At 49.0% G+C, this 22,589-nt stretch overlaps 2 protein-coding genes across 4 annotated transcripts; both read right to left on the reverse strand.

Moving 5' to 3' along the window:
- Window positions 1-73: 73 nt before the first annotated feature.
- Window positions 74-13,354, reverse strand: Tacr2 (tachykinin receptor 2). 3 transcript variants are annotated; one of them, XM_063239616.1, is made up of 6 exons: window positions 12,928-13,354; window positions 12,407-12,833; window positions 7,838-8,032; window positions 5,019-5,172; window positions 3,485-3,681; window positions 74-1,427 (listed from the first exon to the last, which is right to left on the reverse strand). In XM_063239616.1, exons 2-6 carry the CDS (start codon window positions 12,796-12,798, stop codon window positions 1,157-1,159), a joined length of 1,209 nt encoding a protein of 402 aa, XP_063095686.1. In that variant the 5' UTR covers window positions 12,799-12,833; window positions 12,928-13,354; the 3' UTR covers window positions 74-1,156. The 3 variants fall into 3 exon arrangements, with proteins under 3 accessions (XP_063095686.1, XP_063095687.1, XP_003473635.1); XM_063239617.1 differs by having other exon boundaries at window positions 5,019-5,106; window positions 12,407-13,354; XM_003473587.5 differs by having other exon boundaries at window positions 12,407-13,354.
- A 1,330-nt stretch (window positions 13,355-14,684) lies between these two features.
- Window positions 14,685-20,699, reverse strand: LOC134473866 (endogenous retrovirus group K member 13-1 Env polyprotein-like). The gene is made up of 2 exons (XM_063239618.1): window positions 20,089-20,699; window positions 14,685-17,197 (listed from the first exon to the last, which is right to left on the reverse strand). Exon 2 carries the CDS (start codon window positions 17,192-17,194, stop codon window positions 15,110-15,112), a length of 2,085 nt encoding a protein of 694 aa, XP_063095688.1. The 5' UTR covers window positions 17,195-17,197; window positions 20,089-20,699; the 3' UTR covers window positions 14,685-15,109.
- Window positions 20,700-22,589: the final 1,890 nt, after the last annotated feature.

Consider the following 22,589-nt stretch of genomic DNA (forward strand, 5'->3'; position numbering starts at 1 on the left):
GGTGCCCCACAGTGTCCCAGCCACGACGGCAAGTCTAAGTGCTCCCCCAGCACTGACTGCATCCCCATCCAGCTTGGTGAGATCAGAGTTTTATTGAGGTACCTGTAGTGCCAGTGTTTAACACAGTGACCTCTGTGGAGAACACAGCTGACATTGACTTGGTGTGCATTTACAGCGGCACACGGTTCTGCAGGGGCCCTGGAAATTTGTGTGGGGAAAGCCGTGCCTGTGGCTGGACTAGGCCAAGCCTGGCGCATTACAGGACCTGGATAGTTCTCTGCCTGCTGGCTTCTTGCTGCCGAAGTGAGGTGGGAGCTGGGTCGCTGGTTGGCAGAGTAAAGATAAGCGTGGCCATGGTTTATTGAATACAGTCCGTGTGTGGCCTGTGAGTTCGTAGGCATCAGTTCCACTGATCCTCAGAGCAGCCCTGAGTGGTACTTTTGCCACTGGGCAGAAGAGGCTGGGGGTCAGACGGACTTGCCCAAGGCACAGCTGAGGTTTCCTGACTCTTAGCCACATCTACTCAGGGTGGCTTTCCACCTCTTAGATTCCAAAGCAGAGAAATCCCAGGTTGACTTGTTAGTGGGTGGACTTTGCAAAGTAAGGTGGCTCTTTCCTTCTGTAGTCCCATAATGCATTAGTGGCATGGCTGTGTGCTGCCCACAGACATTTTTGTGAGCCAGAAGTAGCAAATCCAGAGGGTTCTCGCATGCAAATTTGGACTTCCAGCTGTTCTTGGAAGATCTGGCAACAGTGGGCTTCCATGACCTTACATCCCTATCGTACATTACCGCAGCTGTGGGACACTGAGCAGCCGGTCTCTTGAATGTATATCCCAGTCCCTGCCTTTCCATAACCCCAGCACTGAGGCTGCAAGTCTGTTGCTTTTTATCTTCATGTTTGCAGTTTTTCTTTTGTGCTACATCTAATTTACTCATTATGTTGTATGCCCAGGAAGACATTTGAGCTTGTGGCTTCTGCCCTGGGAAAGTGCTGGCTTCACAGTCTTCTCTGACGTTTTTGGATCCCTGGACCTTGAGATGGGTAGCTGAGTCCTCTTAGTGCTTGCATCCCCCTGTAGAGTTCCTGGGGCCATCTTGCTTCCCACTAGTGGATTAAATTAGGGCAGGCATGGCCAAGCTTTCAGATCCGGTCTTCAACTGGATGCCTTTGCAAGGATGCTAGGTCCTGCCCTGCAGCCAGGAAGACTTGAGAGCTCTACAGACTCCCTGTCTTGGGGACCCCCAGCCTGCCCATTGGTAGCCTCAGAGGGTACCGTGTCCCCAGCCATAAACAAAATCTCTTTGGTGTGACACCTATTGACCCTCAAGGAGAAGGATGGAGTGTGAGTCAGCTCCAGCTTATCTTCCTCGGTCGGTGTGACCCACGGGCAGCACCGGAAAGCCAGCCGGAATCCAGAGCGAAACCTGAGGGGAGGAGGGTCACCCCAACCAGGGAATTAGGGGTACAGGAGTCATAATGTGACAGCCCACCCCAGACACCATCTCTCCTCCAGATAAAAGCAGCAGCTCACTCCCAAGGGCCACCATTGCCTCTGAGAGACGGGTTCCTTCATGGGTTGGATTTCTGCCAGAAGTATTCTGGAGTTTCATCTGTGATTGAAAAGGGTGATTAAGCTGACCTTGGCTATTTGTTACTACAAATAAAAAGATCCTACATAGAGTTACAAAGGAACAGCAAATTTTTCTTGTTTGACTTGTTAGCTGGCTTCTAGAGAAGTATTCAGAGGGGAGTCTTTAAAAAGAAAAGTGGGGCTCAAAAATGCTCTTCCAAGGGACTGCTCAGGTTTGGGTACATTTGCTTAAAAACTAACTGTCCCCATGGAGCACAGATGGCCAGGTGTTGGCTGCAGTGGGGAGGAAAGGATTGGCATGGGAAGGTGGCTGCTCAAGGCAGACCCCAACGAGAGAGGTGGGAGGGTACAGGACTACACTGTCACCACCTGGGCTGCAGGGTTCCATGTTCCAAAACAGCCACCTGCCAAATGGCTCTACAGGACCCCACAGTGTGGCTCCAGAGCCTATTTGGAGCCTCAAGTGGCCTCCGCCCCATACCCACGTGCTCTTACTCCAAACCTCAGCTCCTTGCAGTTTCACCCTTCCCACCACCCAGCCCAGTGGCCCCGGAGTCACCCTGCTTTGCACATGCCACCACCTCTGCACATGCGGTTGCCAAGGCTTTAGCTGTGTCTGGACCTCGACTGCATCCCAGAGAATGGAAACTGCCTCTCCCTGAAGCCATAACCGGGCCTCTCGCTGTGTCCCATTAGAGCCCATGTCCCCCTGTTAGAGCCCACAGCCTTACCTCAATCACATGGCTGCCACTTAGCTGTCCCTCTCCTTTTCCCTCAGAATTCTCCTGCCAGTCCGTGGGGCTGACTCAGTTACTTGTGCCTTTGTTCAAATATAAAGCTTTGCCTGTCTTGCCACAGGCCCAGACCTCTGTGATCGCCGGTGCCATCACGTGTGAATGATTCAGAGGTGACTGCAGGACCGTGCAGAGCCCAGGGGTGTTGGTGTTGCTCACACACGGAGTGGGGGGGGACTGTGTGGTGGGCTACCCTTCCTGATGGGACCACCCCCACCCCACCTTCTCCCCCAGTGGTGTGAGAACTGTGTATGGGCAGACAGGATGACAGGCCGTGGAGACAGCGCTGTGTGGATTCCTGGCTCTGTCGTCCGTGTAGGAGCTTTGGAGAGTCCTCTCTCAGGCTGACTCCTCAACTGTGTCCTGGGGCTACCCAAATGCTTTCTAGCAGCTTGAGCCCCCAGGAAGTTCTCCAAGAATCAGTTCCCTCACTTCCTGCCTGCCTTCCTCAGGTGAGTGTGATATCTAAACACCAAAGACCCCAGTGGCGCTGAGTAGCCTGGGATCCTGACCAGTCTTGGCTCAGTCTTAGCCTGGCCCCTATTACCCACTTCAACTGTGGGCCTCCCTGGCTGAGAACAGCTCCCGCCTTGCTCACTAGCTCCAAGGCCCCAAAGCAGATGCCAAATGCCCTTAGACACCACTTCCCCAGGAGCACCAGTGGGGAAAAGCAGCTGAGGAGAGAGACCTTGGTCCCCGCTTCCGGGCCATCTCTGCCGAAGTCACTTCCTAGCTCTGCAGGAGGGGAGGAAATGCACTGACTCCCCATCCTGCCTCCAGCCTCCTCGCTGGTGCTTCTGGTGGGCACTGAGGCCAAGCAGTGCCAGGCAGCTGCTGCTCACATGACCCAGGCAAGTCCTCAGGAGGAAACTTGAAAACATCAAGAGAAGCAGCCAGCTCTCCTCTCACCTAATTCTTTCTCCTCCCACTCTGTCCTTTTGGCCCTCTCTACTACTCCCTTCCATCTTTCTGGTCCTGCCTTCGTGTCCCAGATGTAGACCCCAGAGGAGACAGTGGAGATGCGGGCAGTGGGAGGCCTTGTAGGTCCTGTCCGTGGCTACAGGTTGGGGGCGAGGGGGAGCCAAGGTGGGCCCACCTTCGGTTGAGGCAGCAGTAGATGATGGGGTTGTACATGGTGGAGCTCATGGCCAACCAGAAGAGCGCCAGGTAGACCTGCTGGATGAACTTGTGGCAGTAGATGTCCTCCTGGAAGCTGCCCAGGATGAAGTAGAGATGGTAGGGCAGCCAGCAGATGGCAAATGTCACCACCACCAGCACCATGGTCTTCACAAACTGCTCCAGGAGAGTCTCTGGTCACACCTCAGCCCTGAGGCCAAGCCCCACCCTTCCAGAGTACTGCTCCCCACAGGCTCCCGAGCCTCCCTCAGGTCCTTTGCACAGGCCTGACCCTCTACTCATTCCACTGTCTGTCCTTGAAGTCACCACACCTAGCAGCCCAGCTGAGCGACCCTCCCTTCCCAAATCCCTTTCCTCAACAGTTCTCCTTCCAAGAGTGGGTAAGCTCTCTTGCCTGACCCTACCCTGAGGCTCTCCTATCCCACTCTGGGGTCCCAAGCTGCAACCTGGCTGGGATCTGTAGCTGCTATAGCCTTTTTGTCCATGGGCACTGAGGTCCAAACAGCGACTCTGACCCTCCTCCCAGAGGGCAAGTCCTTGATCCTCAGATGCCCAACCGCAAATGCTGGGCCTCTACAGACACAGTCTGTACTGCTCAGCACCCCAGAAAGGACAGAAGGTAAGCTGGATGGCAAATGGAGAGCAGCTCTCCAGGAGTAGGATACCTGAAGGGATGCGATGCCCAGCAGCCTCCTAGAACAGCCCTGGAAAATCCCCTACTATTGGGAGAGGCCATGACTTTGACCGGCTACATGCTGTGATTCCCCCAGGGTCGAGTCCTCTTGCCTAGACCAAAAAGGGGTGCCGCCTTTCTTGAGGGAGAGCAGAGTAAGCCTGCATCATAGAATGCTACATAAGCAGCAAACTTTAGGGCCCTGGATGGCGAGGAGAAGGGGGAGATACTGGCATGTCATACTGGCATGTCGTACAGAACTCAAGGACAGACTTGGAGAAACCAGACTGTAAACCGGCCTCCAGGTCTCTAAGGTTGGTCATTTCAGCACCTGAGGATGCTCTGAGATTCTATCCAGGAGAACTCCTGTAGGAACTCCAAGGGGCTTCCAAAATCCAACATTCCAATTATTCAAAATTCTACTATTTTAAGATACTGTCACTCTAAGATACTTTAACTTTGTATTTGCCCCCTCACCTGCTGGAGAGGAAGGAATTCAGGCTGGGGGCCAAGCTTGGCATAGAGACAAACTACAGGCAGATACAATGCTCCCGGAGGCTGCTTTGCGCCCCGGCCCCGCCCAGGGATCCCTGTCTCCGGCCCTCCCCTCCCCCTCTCCTCGCCCCGCCCTCCCCTCTCCCTTTCCCTGCCCCGCCCTCTCCTCGCCACTCTCCCTCTCTCATTCTCTCCCCCTCCTCTTCCCCTCCCTTTTCTCCCCTCTCCTCCCCTCCCCTCCCGTCATTCTCCCCTCCTCCTCTCGGACCCCGCCCGAGGCCAGATCCCTCCCCCGGTTTGTGCCCGGCCTGGTCCCTGATTTCACCTTCTTTTTGGCCTGCAGATGGCGCAGGTTGGCGCCGTGCGCCTGGTGTCTGGGTACTGCGCGCCGCCACAGCGTGAGGCCAATGATGCTGTAGGCCACAAACATCACAGTGAGCGGCAGGAGGTAGATGAGGACGATCACCACCAGATGGTACCTGGAGGGACAGTTAGGGGCCTGGGCAGCGCGCGGCCCGGGGCGACTCTAACATCTGAGCTTGGAGCAGGACCCTGCAGCTTCTACCCGCAGCCCTACCCTGGGCCACCTCCAGGGGCCTTGGTTTGATTTAAAGAAAAATAAATGAACCAGACCTGGTGGCCTGTGCCTCTAATTCCAGCCTGCTTGGAAGCTGAGGCCGGAGGATGTCAAGTTCAAGCCCAGCCTGGGAAATTTAGGGACCTAGCAAAGCCTTGTCAAAAGAAGGGGAAGAGGAAGAAGAAAAGAAACTAAACTAGAAAAGACCTCAGAACTAAACCAGGCCACCCACCTCAGTGTCCAGGGTGGGGGCTGAGGCCCAGGGAGAGGCAGGAAGTCTGCATAGGGAACAACTTCCCACACTTAAGATCCTTTCAGTAGAACAGGGCTCTTGTCCAGCCTCTAATTTAAAGTATCATAGTGGGTAAGTCGTGTTTCTCCCTCAGTCTGTTTCCCCATCGATAAAATAAGGAAGTAATCTCAATCCTTGCCAAGCGTGAGCAGCACTTTATTATTTCGTGGGGACACTGCAGGCTGGGAATTCACTCTGGGCCCAGTGTCTGCACCGCAGGGAGAGCTGGGGAGGGTTGAAGATCGCCCTCTAGAATCTGCCAGTCGGGGAGGCCTCTCCTCAGGTGGGGACTGTGCTTCTAGTTTCAGTTTGGGGGGTAAATGTGCATTTTCCTGGAGGGGAGGCAGCTGTCATTTCCTGATGCCCCTTCCAGAATGGCTTTCCTAGCCCACCCTGACCCCTTGTTTTCTCTGTTGCCTGTGTTTAACCCCAGTGGTAGATCCTGGGTGTTCTAAGTGATTCCTCCCAGCGTAAAAACTCCTACAAAGGATGGAACACTGCTCCCCCACTGTCCAGGGGCCAGGTCCAAAATGTTCTGCTCACCACCTGGCTCTGTGCTAGAAACGGTTCCTTCCCTCTCTCGACCCCACCCTGCTGAGTTACAGTGGGCACAGGGACTCTGGGCAGGGCCTGTCACCAGGATTTGTCATTCCCTAGTACAGGCTGCTCAGTGGATGGCCACATCTCCAGCACAGAGTGCAAGAACCCCACGCTACAGTTATGCCGTGCTGTGACCCTTGGGGCCCAGGTAGGGTGCGTACTAACTGGGGTGCTGTTATCTTCCCTAAGGTCATGCACATTCTCAGGCTTGGGGCAGCTGGGGCTTTGTTGGACTAAAAACGGCACCTCTGGGTTTGTTTTCTCTTGTCTCCTCTTTACTGCACGCTGGGCATCAGTTCTGTACCAGATGCAGCACTAAGGGCTTCGTGTTCATAAACCCATTATCACTAGTTCCCGTTTTTGGAGAGAAGGAACCAAAGGCTCAGAGAGACTGGCTATGAAGCTCTGAGGCTGAGAGGGGCAGGCCAAAACCTGGACTGGCTGCTGACTCCAAAACCTCAGTTGATTCATCCTTCCTTCTTTTCTTTCTCTCTCTCTCTCTCTCTCTTTCTTTCTTTCTTTCTTTTCCTTCCTTCCTTCCTTCCTTCCTTCCTTCCTTCCATTTCAGTAGTGGGGATTGTGCTCAGAGCGTTTACACTGAGCTCCACAGTACTTCTTTTTGATACAGGATTTTGCTAGGTTGCTAAATTGCCCAGGCTAGGATTGAACTGGTGATTCTCCTGCCTCAGCCTCCCAGAGTGCTGGAATTACCAGCATGTACCACCATGCCTGGCTTCCATCAACTTTATCTTCCATTAACCAAGGGTGCGATGTTTGGGGATCCCAAAGCCACACTGCAAGAGCCTCAGAAACAGGCCCAGAATGCAGAAAAGACAAAACCAGGTCACCCTGCAGCTGGGCGCTGTTAAGTTCTCCTTCTGCTCCCTCCAAGCCTGTGGTGCCCAGCTCAGCAGGAAGCAGGCCCAGGCTCCATACCCTATCCTTTGTGCCAGGATCTCCTGACCCTTTGTGGGCTGAGTTTACATAGAGCCTTCCTCCATACACATTCACTAACACATGCTTGTGTGCACACATCTACACCACACCCATCCACACACACAAGAGTGGGTACAGCACGAGTGTGATGGGCAGACCTGTGCCACTCTGTGCACACTGGACACAGTCTGTGTTCAGGGCATGAGTCCCTAGAGGCCAGAGTAGCTAGGAGGTTGGCTTGGAGGCAGGGCTGCCTGCCTTGAGTCCCTGCATTGCCACGTCCTAGTTATGGACACAATCCTTAATATTTCAGTGCCTCAGTTACCCCATCCCCAAATGGAATCATTGTAATAATACGTGCTGGGTAATGTTAGGAAGATGAAATGGGTTCATACCCATAAAGTGCTTAGAACGGCCTGACACCTAGTGTTACTTTTAGTATAGATGGTTCCAAACTTAAGATGTCCTGACCCAATGAGTTTGTGACTTTATGATGGTGCAAAAGCAACAGATACTCAGTAGAAAGTGTACTTTGAGTTTTGAATTTGGATGTTTTCCCAGGTTGGTGTTATGTGGTCTGATCTGATGGCTGTATTCAGACCCGGTAGTGAGCCGAGGAGCCTCAGCAGAAATGATGCTTATGTAATAATGTGTATGCACATCCACAAGCACTTGCACACACGTAGACACTAACACACACACACACATGAGCATGCACATCCCCTGCCCCAGGACTTACAGGAGCAGGGACTTGTCCCTGCTGTCTTCGGGCCAGGCCACTACACACTTGGTGGCGCCCTCGTCCTCAGTGATGGTAGAGTAGAAACACTGGGGGAAGGCAAGGGCCAGGGCCACCAGCCAGATGCCGCCAATTACTGCCTTGGTGCTGGGGGCCGACAGCCGTGGCTGGAAAGGGTGGACAATGGCCATGTACCTGCGGGCAGAGTTCAGCGTGAGTAGTGGGTGCCTCCCATCCAACTGCCCTTTCCTTGCCTCTTCCCTGGCCACACCCCAGCTCCTTCCCATGTTGCTGCTGCCAGGGTCTGGAGTGGAAGCCGACTTGCAGAGAGCCCGCTGGGCCAGTGACCCTCCCTGATCACATTGCATGCTACTGAAACCCATTCTCTGACCCTCTGGGCATGGAATGCTGTGTGGTCTCACTGAAGGCCAGTCCGGGGCAGGCCTGGATGAAATCAACCTGCACTCAGCCTGATCTGAGTCTGGCCCTATGCCAAGCCGCCTGCATCAGAAACCCCAGCACAGATCTTTTCTGTTTCCTGGATGAAGCCTAGAGCAGCAGTGCCTGCCAGAACTCTCCGCAGTGGTGTGAATATTCTGCATATGCGCCATCCTGTTCGGTACTAAGGGCGATGCAGAGCAGAGCTCTGGGAGTGTGGCTTTACACGGTAATCAGTGTGAATTTAAATAGGCACACATTGGACAGTGCAGACCCAGACCTTTGAACTCGGCATCCAAGGCCTTCTGTGTGTGGCCAGTGCACTTTCCAGCCCATGCCTTTGCTTCCCCTTCCTTCCCAGGCTCACTGTGCTCAGGGAATAGCCCAGAGTGGTCCTCTATGTGGTGCTGCCTCCCCTCTCAGCCTGGAGCTCCTGCTGCTTCTGTATTGGTCAGGGTCCTTGCGAAATGGCTTCTCCTGGTGAAGTCAGCCACAACAGGCTTGCCTTGTGTTCCTGTCTTTGGGGATGTGGGCAGTACTGGGCCCAGTGGTCTTAGGCAGGGACTGATGTGTCCGTCAGATAGAGGCCAAGAAGGCACAAGGTGGGTTTGAGCCCTCTGACCTGGGTGGCTGCCTTGGCTTTCCAGGCCCCTCACAGCCTGTGGGCCTGGGTCTGAGCCTGTGTGGCTGAGGCCTCGTGGGTCTAGGACCCCTGCTGAGGGGGGTGAGCTGCTTGCTTCTCAAAGAGCAAAAGATCCAAAGGCTCTTGTGAACAAAGGTCCTACTCCAAGAACATGATTCATATAGAAATTCAGTTAGCAAAATGCAAATAAACTTGAAACATTTAATGTCTGCACTTTTTTTCTGTACCAGGGATCAAACTCACAACCTCATGCCAGCCATACAGGCACTTACAGTGCTGAGCTAAATCCTCAGACTGTCTGCCCGCCCCTGCTTTTTTATCAGCCCACTACACCACACCTAGCAAATCTGGAATCTGCAGCAAATTTGAAGTCATGATGACCACAGGTGATATGTTCGGGTCTTCACAGAGGAGAAGGGTTCTGGGCTTTGAGCCTGACCTTTGAATATGCTAGGCAAGCACTCTACCCCCCTCAGCCCTTTTTGTTTTGAGACAGGGTCTCCCTAAATTTCCAAGCTAGCCTTGAATTTATGACCTACCTGCCTCAGCCTCCCGAATGCTGGGATTACAGGTGTGTGCCACCATGCCCAGCTCACAATTTCTGCAACAACACAAGCACCTCTGAGTTCTATTGGTACCAAAGCCCCAAGCTCTGCTTGCATCGTGGCAAACTGCTCTGCAGTCTACATTTGAAATTGTGACTTTCTTGTCCGTGCGCAAGTTCACGAGCCTTCTGGTTCTTCCCCATGGTCCATGGCCACAAGTTAGGGACACCTGAACCACCAGATTGAGAATCTCCCCTCCACTGTCCCTGTGACACACTGTTGTCCTCCTGGCCTGTGGATGTACCTGTGCCCCATAAAATGCTGCAGAGTCACAGGGGATGAGGGTCACTCAGGAACACAGGCTCCCGCTGTCCTAGGATGTGGTAGGAAGGAGGACAGAATGCACACCTTGTCAGTACCGGGGCAGGGCCCGGGGCTGTGGATCCTGATGGATCCCCACTGGACTCCAGCTCCAGGGCTTTCTGGCAGCAGGTTCGAGAGCAGCCTTAGCTTTCTGGACTTCTATTTCTTCCTCTGGGGCCTGATCCTAAGAGTTTTTGCCCTAGGGCTGTCAGTGAAGGAAGAAGGAGCTCCAGAAGTGCACCCTGGGGCAGCTGAGGATTGGAGAGCACGATCATTCCTATTTGCCTCCTTTCCATCACCAGAAATGGCTTCCGGTTGCATGACCTTCCTCCCTGGATTAATCTGGGCCATGGAACAAAGCAAGTAATGTGGCCTCACATATGTGGCCCCTGAAAAGCAGGAAAGTTCACAGTACAGTGGCATCTTGGGTATTACATGGACGTTGACTCTGCCCAGCAAGCATTTCGATCTCGCCTGCTGTCTGGAGTGTTCATCCAGTCATGAGCTGTCACCCAGGCATGCACTCTCATCTTTGCCCAAAGCTGTTCTCACAATGAGACTTGTCCTGACTTTCATCCAACAAGACAATCTGGCTGGCACCTTGAGTTCCCTTTCTTTTCACTTTTTTTTTTAATGGTTTTTTGAGACACAATCTCACTATGTAGTTCAAGCTGGTGTTCACCTCACTACATAGCCCAGACTGGCTTCAAACTCATGCTAATTCTCCTGCCTCAGTCTCCTGAGTGCTTGGATTACAGAGGTATGCCACTGTACCTGACTTGCTATATTTTAAATGGCACTTATAACCTCAGATATAACAGAATTTTTTTTTTTTTGTCTTTTTCCTTTTTATCGGTACCAGGGATCGAACTCACGACTGCCTACTTGCAAGGCAAGTGCTTATGCCACTGAGCTAAATCCCCAGCCCCAACAGAATTTTTTTTTGTTCATGGCCTTATGATTTAAATTCCCACCAGGAAAGGCGTATTTACATGCCACACCCAGAATAGTACCTGTTCACAGAAGGACCTGGACACATATTTGTTAAATGGGTAAGTCAGCTGATCTGAACCTCTACCTTCCCCTGCATCCTGTCTGGTCCTCTGGCCTCCACTTGGCCCTCTGCAGCCTACCCCATTCTTTAGATGGAAGCCCTGTAAGGTAGGGAATTTGAGGTTTTTTCTTTCCCCAAATGTTGCCCCATCCCTGATGCCTGGAACTGGGCCTGATACAGACTAATCACTCAAATATTTGTTCCATGGAAGAAAAGAAATCTTAGTGAGATATTCAGAAAAATGGTGGGGGCGGGGGTGTGCTGGGATGTAGCTCAGAGGTAGTATTTGTCTAGAAAAAGCAAGAATCTAGATTCAGTCCCCATTACTGCAGTTGAACATGATGGTGCATACCCGTAATCCCAACACATGGGAGGCGGAGGCAGGAGGATTGCTGTGAATTCCAGGTTAGCTGAGTTACACAGTGAGTTCAAGGCCAGCCTTAAACTACACTGTGAGACCTCATTGCAAAAAAATAAAAATTCCATTACTGCAAAAACCAACAAGGCCCCTAAAACCCACGGAGTGTAGGTGTGAGATTACCTTTGATAGTACTGCAGTGCAGCAACGTGGTGCGGTTACTTCTTCCCCTCGACAACACCCCAGGGGGCTAGGTTCTGGGCCTCTGTCTCTGCCCCTGACTTTCTCTGCGACATCAGATGATCCTGCCAATCTCTAGCCTCAGTGTCCCTGGCTGTAAAGCTAGAAGTCAGGCTTAAATGAATGGTGTGCAAATTTGCCATTTTTAACTAGGGGATAAAATTTCCCTAATGAAGTCCCTGGGAACACCCTGGAGTAGGACAGCCCTTGCCAACAGTGAGGAGCTGCGGTGACAACTTCTGCCGGGACAGTGGGATGGGCTGGGGATGTGGCGGGATATCGAGGCTCACACCTCACCTTGATCAGGGGTCCGTCTGAGAGTCACAGCCTCCTCAACCTGGCCCCCCACCTCATCACCTTTCCCACCTCTCTTCCTGTTTCTGTCGCTGCACTCCAATTCCCTAAGTATACCATCCCTGCCACAGCTTTCAAAAGCCACCTCTAACTCCTCCACACCCCTGTTCCAAGCCCCCTCCTCAGGAGGTCACACTCTGCACCACGAAAAGCAGCATTCGGCAGATGAGTGACCCTGCTATATCTAGATGCAAACTACATGCAACAGTGAACTTTCCTACCTATAACATGTCTGGAACAGAAAAACAGTATGTACAATTTCCTTGTAGTGACAGAAGGACACCAAGCAAAGGCGGTTTCAGAGAAGAACATGCCAGAGGTCCCCATAACACTGCTTGTCCCCTACGGCTTGCAATAGTCACCCAGTGCCAGGCTCTTCCTGGGTCTAACTCTGCCTGCTTTGATTCTGCAGTCCCCAACTTCAAGATCCATCAGTCTGAATCATGCCCACGTTTGGGAGGTCCAACCAGGGAGGCAGGTCCCTGGTTGCCCCCCAGCTTGCTGTGTGACCACAGGCCAGGCACACGGATCCAGCAAGCTGCCCTACCCCCAGCTTCCCTGTGTCCCCTCTTGCCTGTCGATGGCGATGGCCGTCATGGAGTAGATGCTGACGAACATGGCTGTGATGGGGAAGAGGTTCTGGAAGTAGCAGAAGGCACGGCCGAAGTACCAGATGTTGTGGCTGGCATAGACGAAGTTGAAGGCGGCATTGAAGGCAGCCATGCACAGGTCAGCCAGGGCAAGGTTGACGATGAAGTAGTTGGTGACCGTGCGCATCCTCTGATGGGCCAGGATGATCCACGTGACTGTGGCATTGCCTGTCACAGCCACCAGCACCAGGGCCAGGTAGGCGGTGGCCCACAGTGCCAACTGCCAGGTGGGCATGGAGAAAGCTGTGATGCCCGTGGTGTTGCTTTCAAGACCAGACGAGATGTTGGTGTTGGTCACGATGACACAGGCCCCCATGGCTGCTGCTGGGCTTGGGATTCCTCCCGGTTTTGCTGTGGAGGAGAAATCCTCTGAGTATATGGAGCTAGGGGGTGGAGAGAGGAACAGATCAAAGTGAGGCTTGTCCAGCCCCGGGACCACACCTACGTCTCAAGCAAAGATGAGCTGGGCTGAGCAGAAAGTCTGGTCCAAAGCCATTGTCACGTCAGATTCTTGTGTCCTGGCAAGGCCTCTGGAAACTCATGTGGAGGTCTAGAATCCAAATCACAGTTTCAGAACAGGAGATATCCTCATAAATCATCAGCTGAGCCTCTTCACCCAAGAGATGAAAGACCAAGACCCTGCAAGGGGTCGTGATCAGCTGGGATCACTCAGGAAGTAGGCGAGAAGTTAGAATTCGAACCCACATCTCTCGTAATGCTACTCGGGAAACATTTGACACGAGACGCAAGTACAGAGTAAATGGCCTGTAAATCCCACAGGCCAACTGGGACCAGGCTGTATCTAGGATTTGGGGTTCCTATCAGGGTGGGGGATCCCAGCCCTCAGCTGCCTGCCCGTGGCCACTGCCTCCCAGCAGCTCTCCGGTGGCGCAGGCGGGCGAGAGCTTGGCAGTGGGGCTGCCTGCTCCTGGGGTGGGGCTGCTCTCCCGCCCTCGTCCCACCCCCTGCTTGGATGGCCAGGCCTTGTCTTGGGAAATTTAGGGCTGGCTGTGCGGCACAGAGATACTGCAGGGAAATTGGCACGGCGTGTGTGTGGGGTGGCACGAGGAGGGTTCAACTGTGTTTACATTCAGGCCGGGACAGGAGCTGCATCTAGAAAGCGATCCGAGTCTGCACTTGGGAGCCTGAGCCTGGTAACCTGGAGCAAGTTTCTCAATCGTTCTAAGACAACGTGTCAGTGGGAGATTCAGAACATCCAGGGAGTCTTAGGGTGCTTCCAACAGTGGGGGTGCAGTCAGATGACGAGAAACTTCTCCCGTGCCAAGAGTGCAGAGATCTGGGTTCCAGCGCAGCTGCAGGTGGAGCTGGAGGGAGCTAGGGGAGCTAACTACCCCATCAGAAAAGAACAGGGAAGAAATAGTGTACTTCTCACAGTGTATTTGTGAGTTTTAAATGAAATAATGTGTGTAAAAGTGTATTTCTTACAGGAAATGGCACAAAAATGCATGACACAAGTTTATAATTCCAAAGGAGCCCCACACACAGCTCAGGGCTCTGTCAGAGGGAGAAGATAGAACCCAAAGCATTTCTAACCAGTTCCCAGGTGACCTTGATACTGCTGATCCAGGAATCCACTTTGAGAACCATTGTCTTAGGACACAGCTGGGGTTCATCGCAGCTTCTGTGACCCCAGAAAGGCTGGACATCTAAGGCCAGAGGGGCTGCTGTGGGTGTGCAGGGTGTGCCCTGTTACTCTGTGCACATGTCCCAGGCCTCAGGGAAAGTTTTCCATATAACTGTATGTGTGGCTAACTTGTGGTGTGAACTCACGCACGTGTGTACCAGTGCACACCTGTGGTGTAGGCACCTGCAGACAGAGCAGGGTCAGAAGTATGGAGCATGTCCCTTATTGGAGCACAGCAGGGCTGCTGCTCACCAGTCACCCCCGCATGGTGTGGTCTTGGGGCTCCCAAAGCTTTGTCTGCCACAGCCTGAATTTCTCATATGCCCCCCACTTCCCTATCACTTCTTGTCTGCCCTCTCTGTGTTATTTTTCATCTCACGGCCTCTTGTTCTCCTGGCAGAGCTGGGAAAGACCATTAAGGGTCTCTAGTGTTGAAAAGATTATCCCACCCTGTCGTGAGTGTCTAGAGCACTCTGAACTCCGGGCAAGGTAAACACGCACGCCTTGTCGGGACACGGGGGGTACAGCGCTTGGAAAAGAAAGACAGGAGAGACACCTTTGCTGTCTGCACCGCGTTACACTGCACTGCACTGCACTGTACGCACAATCTTTATTTTAGGATTCATATATAGTAAACCCGATCAATTCACAGAGCCCAGATAATTAAGTAGTGAAAAGGCATTCTTTGTGGCAAGCTACAACGTGACAGACTACAATGTTTATTCTAAAACTATCTAAGTGAAGTAAATAATCACAACCAGTTCTCACAACTTCTCTAGCCCAGGAAGAAATTCATTAGCTCAAGAATGTTGTTAATTTGTCTGCTGTTAGTGTCACAAAGGGTGGCCAGCCACTTCCTCAAGACTTCTGCAAAACAAAGCCAGCTCACAGTATGGATTCCAGAGGGTGAGGGCTCACTGAGAACGGGCATTCCCGTTCTACCTCCTTCTCGCATACCAGGGCGGCTATTGTAAATTGCAGGTTAGAGGGGGTTGGGCCTACAAAGTGACACCTCATCCCCCACACTTCCTTCCTTTTTATTTTTTAACAACAATTTCCATAAGATCAGGTTATTAATAGCATTTCGTCTTATGCAGTAAAAATACACAAGAACTATGGCAATGAGAACTATAATTAAACTAAGTCCCATGCCACTAAAAGTGTGGGTAATGCTCTGCCAGATTCCTTTGGAATCTAATCCTTTCAAAGATTGAGCAAGCAATTGCGCGAATTGTGCTAGAGATTCATCATCATTTTGCTTTGCAAAATCCTTGTCAATTTGATTATGCAAAGATTCTATTTCCTCCTGGGCAGAGGTGTTTCCATTTAAATACATTCTAATCATTTCCCATTCATGTTCTGTCTGATTATAAGGTCGTTGGGTTATACAGAAAGTAGTTGAATTCCAATCACATTTTAAAAACACTTGATGCTGAAGAGCCAATATTTTTCTACCCATCCATTCAACTGTTTGTTTAAGGAGGTCTATTTGTTGTTGTAGTCTGGCGTTTATCTGCCACTGAGTTAACCAAAGTTCATGAGAATTCTCATGCCATAATTCGACAACATGTTTTTCTTGCAAAGAGGTTTGTAAAGCTACTCCTGAGACTGCTGCTAGAGAGGCTACAGTTATCAGACTTAACAGTACAGCAACCACTATTCCAATAAATCTTTTTGTACGTTTTAACAGATGTTTAAAAAATTCAGTAGTAACAGAAATTACCGGGTCTTGAGACCAAGGTCGAGTTAAATTTACAGGCAACCAAATATGAGTTTTTTGTTGTAACAGCATAACTGTATAAGGCTTAGTGAAATTTAGTGTGTTATTTAAGCATGTAAACAATTGACAATTTAAACAAGTACAAGAAAAATGTGTAAAATTAAAAGTTCCCACTAAAAAGACATAAGGCAGAGGTGCACAAACAGTAATATTATACATTTTAAACCTAGTAAAATTATAAGTAGTAGATACAGATCGACTAGTCCCTGAATATGAAACATTGTACAAGGTTACAGGTTGCATAGCGGCTGGGATCTTCCAAATATGATTTTGAAGGTGATGAGGGTATTCTTCGGCTGCAACAGCAGGGTTAGCGATTCCACCATCTCCCCACCACAAGAGAGCCGTCTTTTGTTGAAATATAGGAGCTCCGTCAGTTATTTTCTTTGGATCTGGAAGACTATACACAACAGAGAGATTACATCTTGTCTCATTCCATTCAGCACATCCATTAACGAATTTTCCAAATGGTCCCCAAATAATATACCCATCAATATTTTTAGCAAATTTTCCCATACATAGTTGCCAAATTATGGGATTATAAGAAATATTTTTATAAGTGAATTCAGGGCATACAGGAAATGTATTTGTATCAGGTGCTGTTAAATTTCTCCAGGTAACATTAAAGGTTTGAGCAGCCAAGGCTTGAAGCCTTGTCCTTTTGTTGCCTGCTTTTATTCCATGTTGAATCCAATACTGCCATCCCAGAGGGATGCAAGGCGGTTCCCCAATGCAAATAGGCCTTTGATTACCATAATAAGTAAAATTGAATAGTGTCCCATCATCTTGATTGTGGGGGGTTAAATCAGCCCACGGTGCTGACAAAATTTCTCTAGGTGTGGTATAAAGTAAAATATCACTAGTTCCCCATTTTACAGGTTCTAATAAAGGGGGGTTTGGAATATATGCCCAGTACGAATGTGGAGGTACCTCAGTCCCCGACGCAACAGTGAGCAAGGCACATAAAGCTAAAAACAAGTTTTTGGGGTTTAAAGGCTTTCCTGCTTGAAGGACAAGCCGTTGCCCTTCTATGGTCAATTTCTTTAATTGTCCCCATGTAGGGAGGGGATTTAAATTTGGTCGCTGTGAGCGGCGGGATTTTCTTAGCTGTAATCTGGCCATGGCTGCGATAGGAACAAACTCAGCATCCTCAGCTTCTAGCTGGTTTCGCGCTCGCTTCTGAAGGCACGGTTCCGGTTCCTTGGGGAGTTGTCTCCGGGGCTGGTGAACAGGATCTGGAGACGCGGGTCCTGATCCATCGTCCAGGGACCCACTGCTGAATTCCATTTTCTGTGGAGATATAACCAAAACCTTTCCCCCTATAGAGCAATGTGCCCCTCTCCCATTCAGCCTCTGGAGCTGTTTTAGTCCAAATAGGTTCATTAATCACAAAAGGCTGTTGTTGCTGTTCAAAATGTTTTTCAGCTCTTGTTAATATTTCACCTTGTGGTAAATTGAGAAAATTTAAAATAAACAATGCTTGATGCAGTAATGTTTTTGGACTGTTTTGCAATTTAAACAGTATTGGTATCTGAATATCCTCCTGACTCCTCCTTTTTAATTTTTTAATTTGCAACTTAAGAGTGCCATGTGCTCTTTCAACAATAGCTTGACCCTGGGGGTTATATTCAATCCCTGTAATATGAATAATATTATGGAGATCACAAAATTGTTTAAATGTTCTGCTAGTATAAGCAGGTCCATTATCTGTTTTGATTTTAGAAGGAATTCCCATAACTGCAAAAGTCTCCAATAAATGTACAATAACATTTTTAGTGGATTCTCCCTGTTGAGCAGTAGCCCATAGAAATGAAGAATAGGTATCAATAACTACATGTACATAAGAAAGCCGACCAAAAGAAGGTACATGTGTAATATCCATTTGCCATAATTCATTAGGTTGAGTTCCTCGAGGGTTGACACCTGCGGGAATAATTCTTAAATGTAATGGTCTACAAATAGGGCAGGCTTTTACAATTTGTTTAGCTTTTGTAAAAGGTATCTTATATTTAAGATGCAAATGTCCTGCATTTGCATGATTAAATTGATGTTCTTCAACGGGTGTGGTGAACATAACTAAGGAATCCACTGTATTGTTACCTGATACTAATGGTCCGGGTAACTGAGAATGAGAACGTAAATGAGTAATAAAATAAGAATGATTTCTTTTTTGAACATGTATTTGTAAATTTTGAAATAAAGACAATAAAGCAGGCTTATTAGAATATAACACAGCTGAATAGATATTTGTCACTACTCCAACAGAATAGGCCGAATCGGCTATAATATTAATAGGTTGGTTATGAAAATCTAAAAACACTTGTAATATAGCAAAAAGTTCATTTTGTTGTACAGAGTTAAAATTTGTCTGACGTACCCAGTAAGATTTTTGAGTCCAATATACAGCTTTATTTTTAGATCCATCTGTAAATATAGTCAAAGCTTGTGGAATTGGCTGTACAGCTAATAAGGTATTAACCACAAATTGTTGACGTCTAAAAAAATCCCATAATTTACTTTTAGGAAAATGATATGAAAAAGTTCCCATGAAATCTGCTAAAGCAATTTGTAAGGTTTCAGTAATTGACAACAAATATTCCCATTGTTCCTTAGTTAAAGGGATAACTATATTGTTTATATCTTCTCCTATCAAAGTTATAGAACGAGCTCTACCATTCATAATTAAAGCTGCAATCATGTCAATATAAGGCATAACATTTTTAGATTGCTTAGTTTTAGTGAATACCCATTCTACTGGCATAGCATTTTGACCTAAAACTGCAGAGGGATATTGAAAAGTATTAATAATATATAAAGTTAGAGGCAATTTAGGATCAATCCTAATTAAAAATGCATCCTTAATTCGTTGTTCTACAAACTGTAATTCTTGCTCGGCTTTTGTTGTTAAAGAACGAGGGCTGGATGGATCTGAAGAGCCCTGTAGAGTAGCAAACAAATGCTGTAATGCATGGGTAGGAATACCTAGTGTGGGACGAAGCCAATTAATATCCCCTAATAATTTTTGAAAATCATTTAAAGTGGATAACTTATCTCTCCTAATAGACATTTTTTGTGGAATCACCTTTTGTCTAGTAAGAATATATCCCAAATAATGACTAACTTCTTCCTTTTGAATTTTATCCTGTGCTATTACAAGTCCAAACGGAGAAAAATATTGAGGTAAAGTTTTTAAAATATCTTTTAAAACATTTCTATCACTATATCAGCATTTTTGTCTTGCCTTTTTCGCACAACCTTCCATAAACCACATGTGCCACTGTAAATATTCTGGCTCTTTTAAAAGAATTTTGGCCAAGGCTTTCCAATCATAAGGAGCAAGATTACCATACTGATCTGTTACCGATGTTATTAATTCTCTAGTGTAATGAGCCTGAGGGCCATAAAGGGTTACAGCCTTTTTTAATTTTGCTAAATCATCAATATTAAATGCTTCCCATCTAGGGGGAACTGCCTCTCCATCTATTGGCTGTGGCCTGATTACAGGGAAAGCAAAGGCAGGCTTTTCCTCATCAGAATCCCCTAATTTTGGTAGATCAGCCAAAGCTAGCTTGGCTTTACTCCAATTAGGGTTAGATGGAGGAGGTGCAGAGGGAACTATAGGCGGGTTTTGCTTAACGGAGAGTTGTTTCACCTCTTGTGTTAAATGCTGTATAGCCTGTAAAATTGGGCGATTGTCATAATTTGATATTGCTGCGGCAGCTAAAGCTGAGTCGGCTGTAGCGGATTTTACTTTTGGTTTGGACGCCTTTTCACTACTTAAAGCGATAGCGTCATTTTGAACTACATTCTGCTCCTCCTCTGTGAGGGGCAATTCCTGAATAACTGGCTTAATTTCTAGTTGAAGATTTTCTACAATATGTTCATCTTCCATAGCTTTTAATAAAGAGTACACAACCGACCAAATAGCCCAAAAACGTAAAGGAATCTTTTCCTCCTGTTGCATAGCCCTTTCTATACTAACCCTTGCCTTCCTCCATACTTCTACATCCAAAGTTCCTTCATCTGGAAACCAAGGATTATATTCTTTAATTGTATCAATACACATATCCAAGTCAGCTGACCTGAGCGATATGCCATATATAGATAATAAATGTTTAAGAATTTTTAAGAAAGGAGAGGAAGCAGATTGTCCCATTTCCCCGTAATAAAATTATACTTACCTTCCTAAGCGACCTTCGGAGTCCCTGAATTCGGGCGCCACTTGTCGTGAGTGTCTAGAGCACTCTGAACTCCGGGCAAGGTAAACACGCACGCCTTGTCGGGACACGGGGGGTACAGCGCTTGGAAAAGAAAGACAGGAGAGACACCTTTGCTGTCTGCACCGCGTTACACTGCACTGCACTGCACTGTACGCACAATCTTTATTTTAGGATTCATATATAGTAAACCCGATCAATTCACAGAGCCCAGATAATTAAGTAGTGAAAAGGCATTCTTTGTGGCAAGCTACAACGTGACAGACTACAATGTTTATTCTAAAACTATCTAAGTGAAGTAAATAATCACAACCAGTTCTCACAACTTCTCTAGCCCAGGAAGAAATTCATTAGCTCAAGAATGTTGTTAATTTGTCTGCTGTTAGTGTCACAAAGGGTGGCCAGCCACTTCCTCAAGACTTCTGCAAAACAAAGCCAGCTCACAGTATGGATTCCAGAGGGTGAGGGCTCACTGAGAACGGGCATTCCCGTTCTACCTCCTTCTCGCATACCAGGGCGGCTATTGTAAATTGCAGGTTAGAGGGGGTTGGGCCTACAAAGTGACACCTCATCCCCCACACCACCCCTAGAATTCAAAATAAAAACACAGAGCCATACATCCCAAAGCTTAAGCATATGCTGAAAATGGAAGCTTCTTTCTAGACTGTTCTGATTGCAAATTTCTGGATCAGTTCATGAACAATCAATGTGGAAGTCATACCCATTGTTGATGCCCTTGCTGTGCTGATCAGGTGCTGCGTCTGGGGGATTCAGTCCTTGTCCTGGGGACTTGATGCTTCTGGGGTTCCTATTTCTCCTGTGGGAGTGTGTGCTTGGGAGTTCCTGGAACTCTGGCCCTCACAGAAATGGCTCCCCAGTGAAATGGCTCCATCTGTGAAACAGAGATCTGTTCTCTTTAGAGCAGGCCACCAAGGTATGCTTGGACCTTGGCCCTTTGCTAAAGGGTTTCTTCAATCTCTTTTGGTGCCAGCAGTAGCAGTAGTATCCTGTCACTTCTGGGGCTCACTTCTATCTCATCCTCACTTGGCCCTGGGGCCTCAAGAGCAAAATGAAATAAGAATATAAGTACAAGATATCCTGTCCTGGCCTCCTGCTCTCAAGGCAGCTGGAATTTGTTGAGCTTTGGTGCAAATAGTGGGGCTGGGATGACAGCATGTCACCAGTCACAGAAGCCCAAAATAGCAGTCCTACCCAACAACCTGCCACTGACACTGTGTATGTGATAGGGATTACATTTTGGAGCTACTAAATCTGAGTTTTTATTTCCCCCTTAAATCATATGCACTTGCAGCTTTCCAACTATGTGCTACAAGGCTGGAGCCTTAGAAGGGATTGGCAGGGGAGCACCCAGAGCAGAGGGGCTGTGGGTCAGCTTTGCTGGCTTCTGTGAGCCAGTATCTGAGTCTATAGCTAGACAATGGTCTTGAAGGCCTGTCTTTGTTAAAAGGTGGGGAGGATTCGAGATTTCTTTATTGACACATCAAGACTGGAGGATTTGCTCATCCAGGCGTGTGTGGAAGTCCCAGAACCCACAGCCACTGGAAGGGCAAGGGCTGCCTGTGGCTCTGCTGGGATTGTGGAGCCTGCGGTGCGGAGTGGGTGCCACAGAAAGCGACTGTGATTCAGAGGCCTTGAGCAGGATGTTGATTAGGGAGATGTCACCGGGACCAGTGTTGGACACAGTCAGGGAAGAAAGCAGACAGGAGGGAGGAAGACGCTGAGCTGATGCAGGTCCTTCCACGACCTCATGGTCACCGGGAGCTAGATGGCCTGTTGGAGTTGTCTGTTGGGTGACAATGGCCAGTCCTTTCTACTTCCACATGGGTCATTGGATATGGGCTGTGTGAAGAAGGGTGTGACAACCGACAAGACAGCTCTGTGTAGCTGGGGTGAGGCCCGCTAAGCATGGTCAGTGGCAGAGAATCTTGAAGAAGGAAGGGACACAACAGGGTCCTCCCCAGGGGAACAGTGGCCACTCCATTTCCAAGTGTTCCTTGCTGATCGTGTTATCTTGACCTCTCGGGTAGAGGCCTGATGACTGGAGTAGAGACAGTGGCCTCGACTGTTTCCACTGTGACAGAATACCTGAGGTGGGGTAACATGGAAAGATGAGGGTGGGGTGCAGCGCCACAGAGAGCACTCCTCGCCTGCTGGAGGTTTCTGGGTTGGGTCACCAGAGCTGCCAAGAAGGGATGTGTGTGTTCTTAAAATAGGAAGAGATTTCTTTAGCTTACCATTTTAAAGGATGAAAATCCCAATAGCATAGTGCTAGTGCTGGCAACTCCCCTACCCCAGGCTTTGTCATCTCATGGCAAATGCCACCATGGCGTGCGTGTGTGTGAGACAGGACGTCAGAGGGACTGATGAGATCCTGTCATGCTTTTTCACATGAACCATCTTTTGAGAACTAACCAGCTCTGTGAGAGCTATGGTGGCCTCGATGC

Source organism: Cavia porcellus, unplaced genomic scaffold, assembly GCF_034190915.1.
Source record: "Cavia porcellus strain 051 isolate PalLab524CR breed Dunkin Hartley unplaced genomic scaffold, mCavPor4.1 scaffold_28, whole genome shotgun sequence".
NCBI classification, from domain to species: domain Eukaryota; kingdom Metazoa; phylum Chordata; class Mammalia; order Rodentia; family Caviidae; genus Cavia; species Cavia porcellus.

Excerpts from the sequence above, each read along its gene's own strand:
- LOC134473866 (XM_063239618.1), bottom strand. The coding sequence starts at position 17,194 with ATGGAATTCAGCAGTGGGTCCCTGGACGATGGATCAGGACCCGCGTCT.
- Tacr2 (XM_063239616.1), bottom strand. The coding sequence starts at position 12,798 with ATGGGGGCCTGTGTCATCGTGACCAACACCAACATCTCGTCTGGTCTT. Across the intron at positions 3,682-5,018 it reads ATCTGCAGGCCAAAAAGAAG|TTTGTGAAGACCATGGTGCT; the intron begins GTGAAATCAGGG and ends CTCCTGGAGCAG. Across the intron at positions 1,428-3,484 it reads TACTGCTGCCTCAACCGAAG|GTTTCGCTCTGGATTCCGGC; the intron begins GTGGGCCCACCT and ends TCCTCCCCTCAG.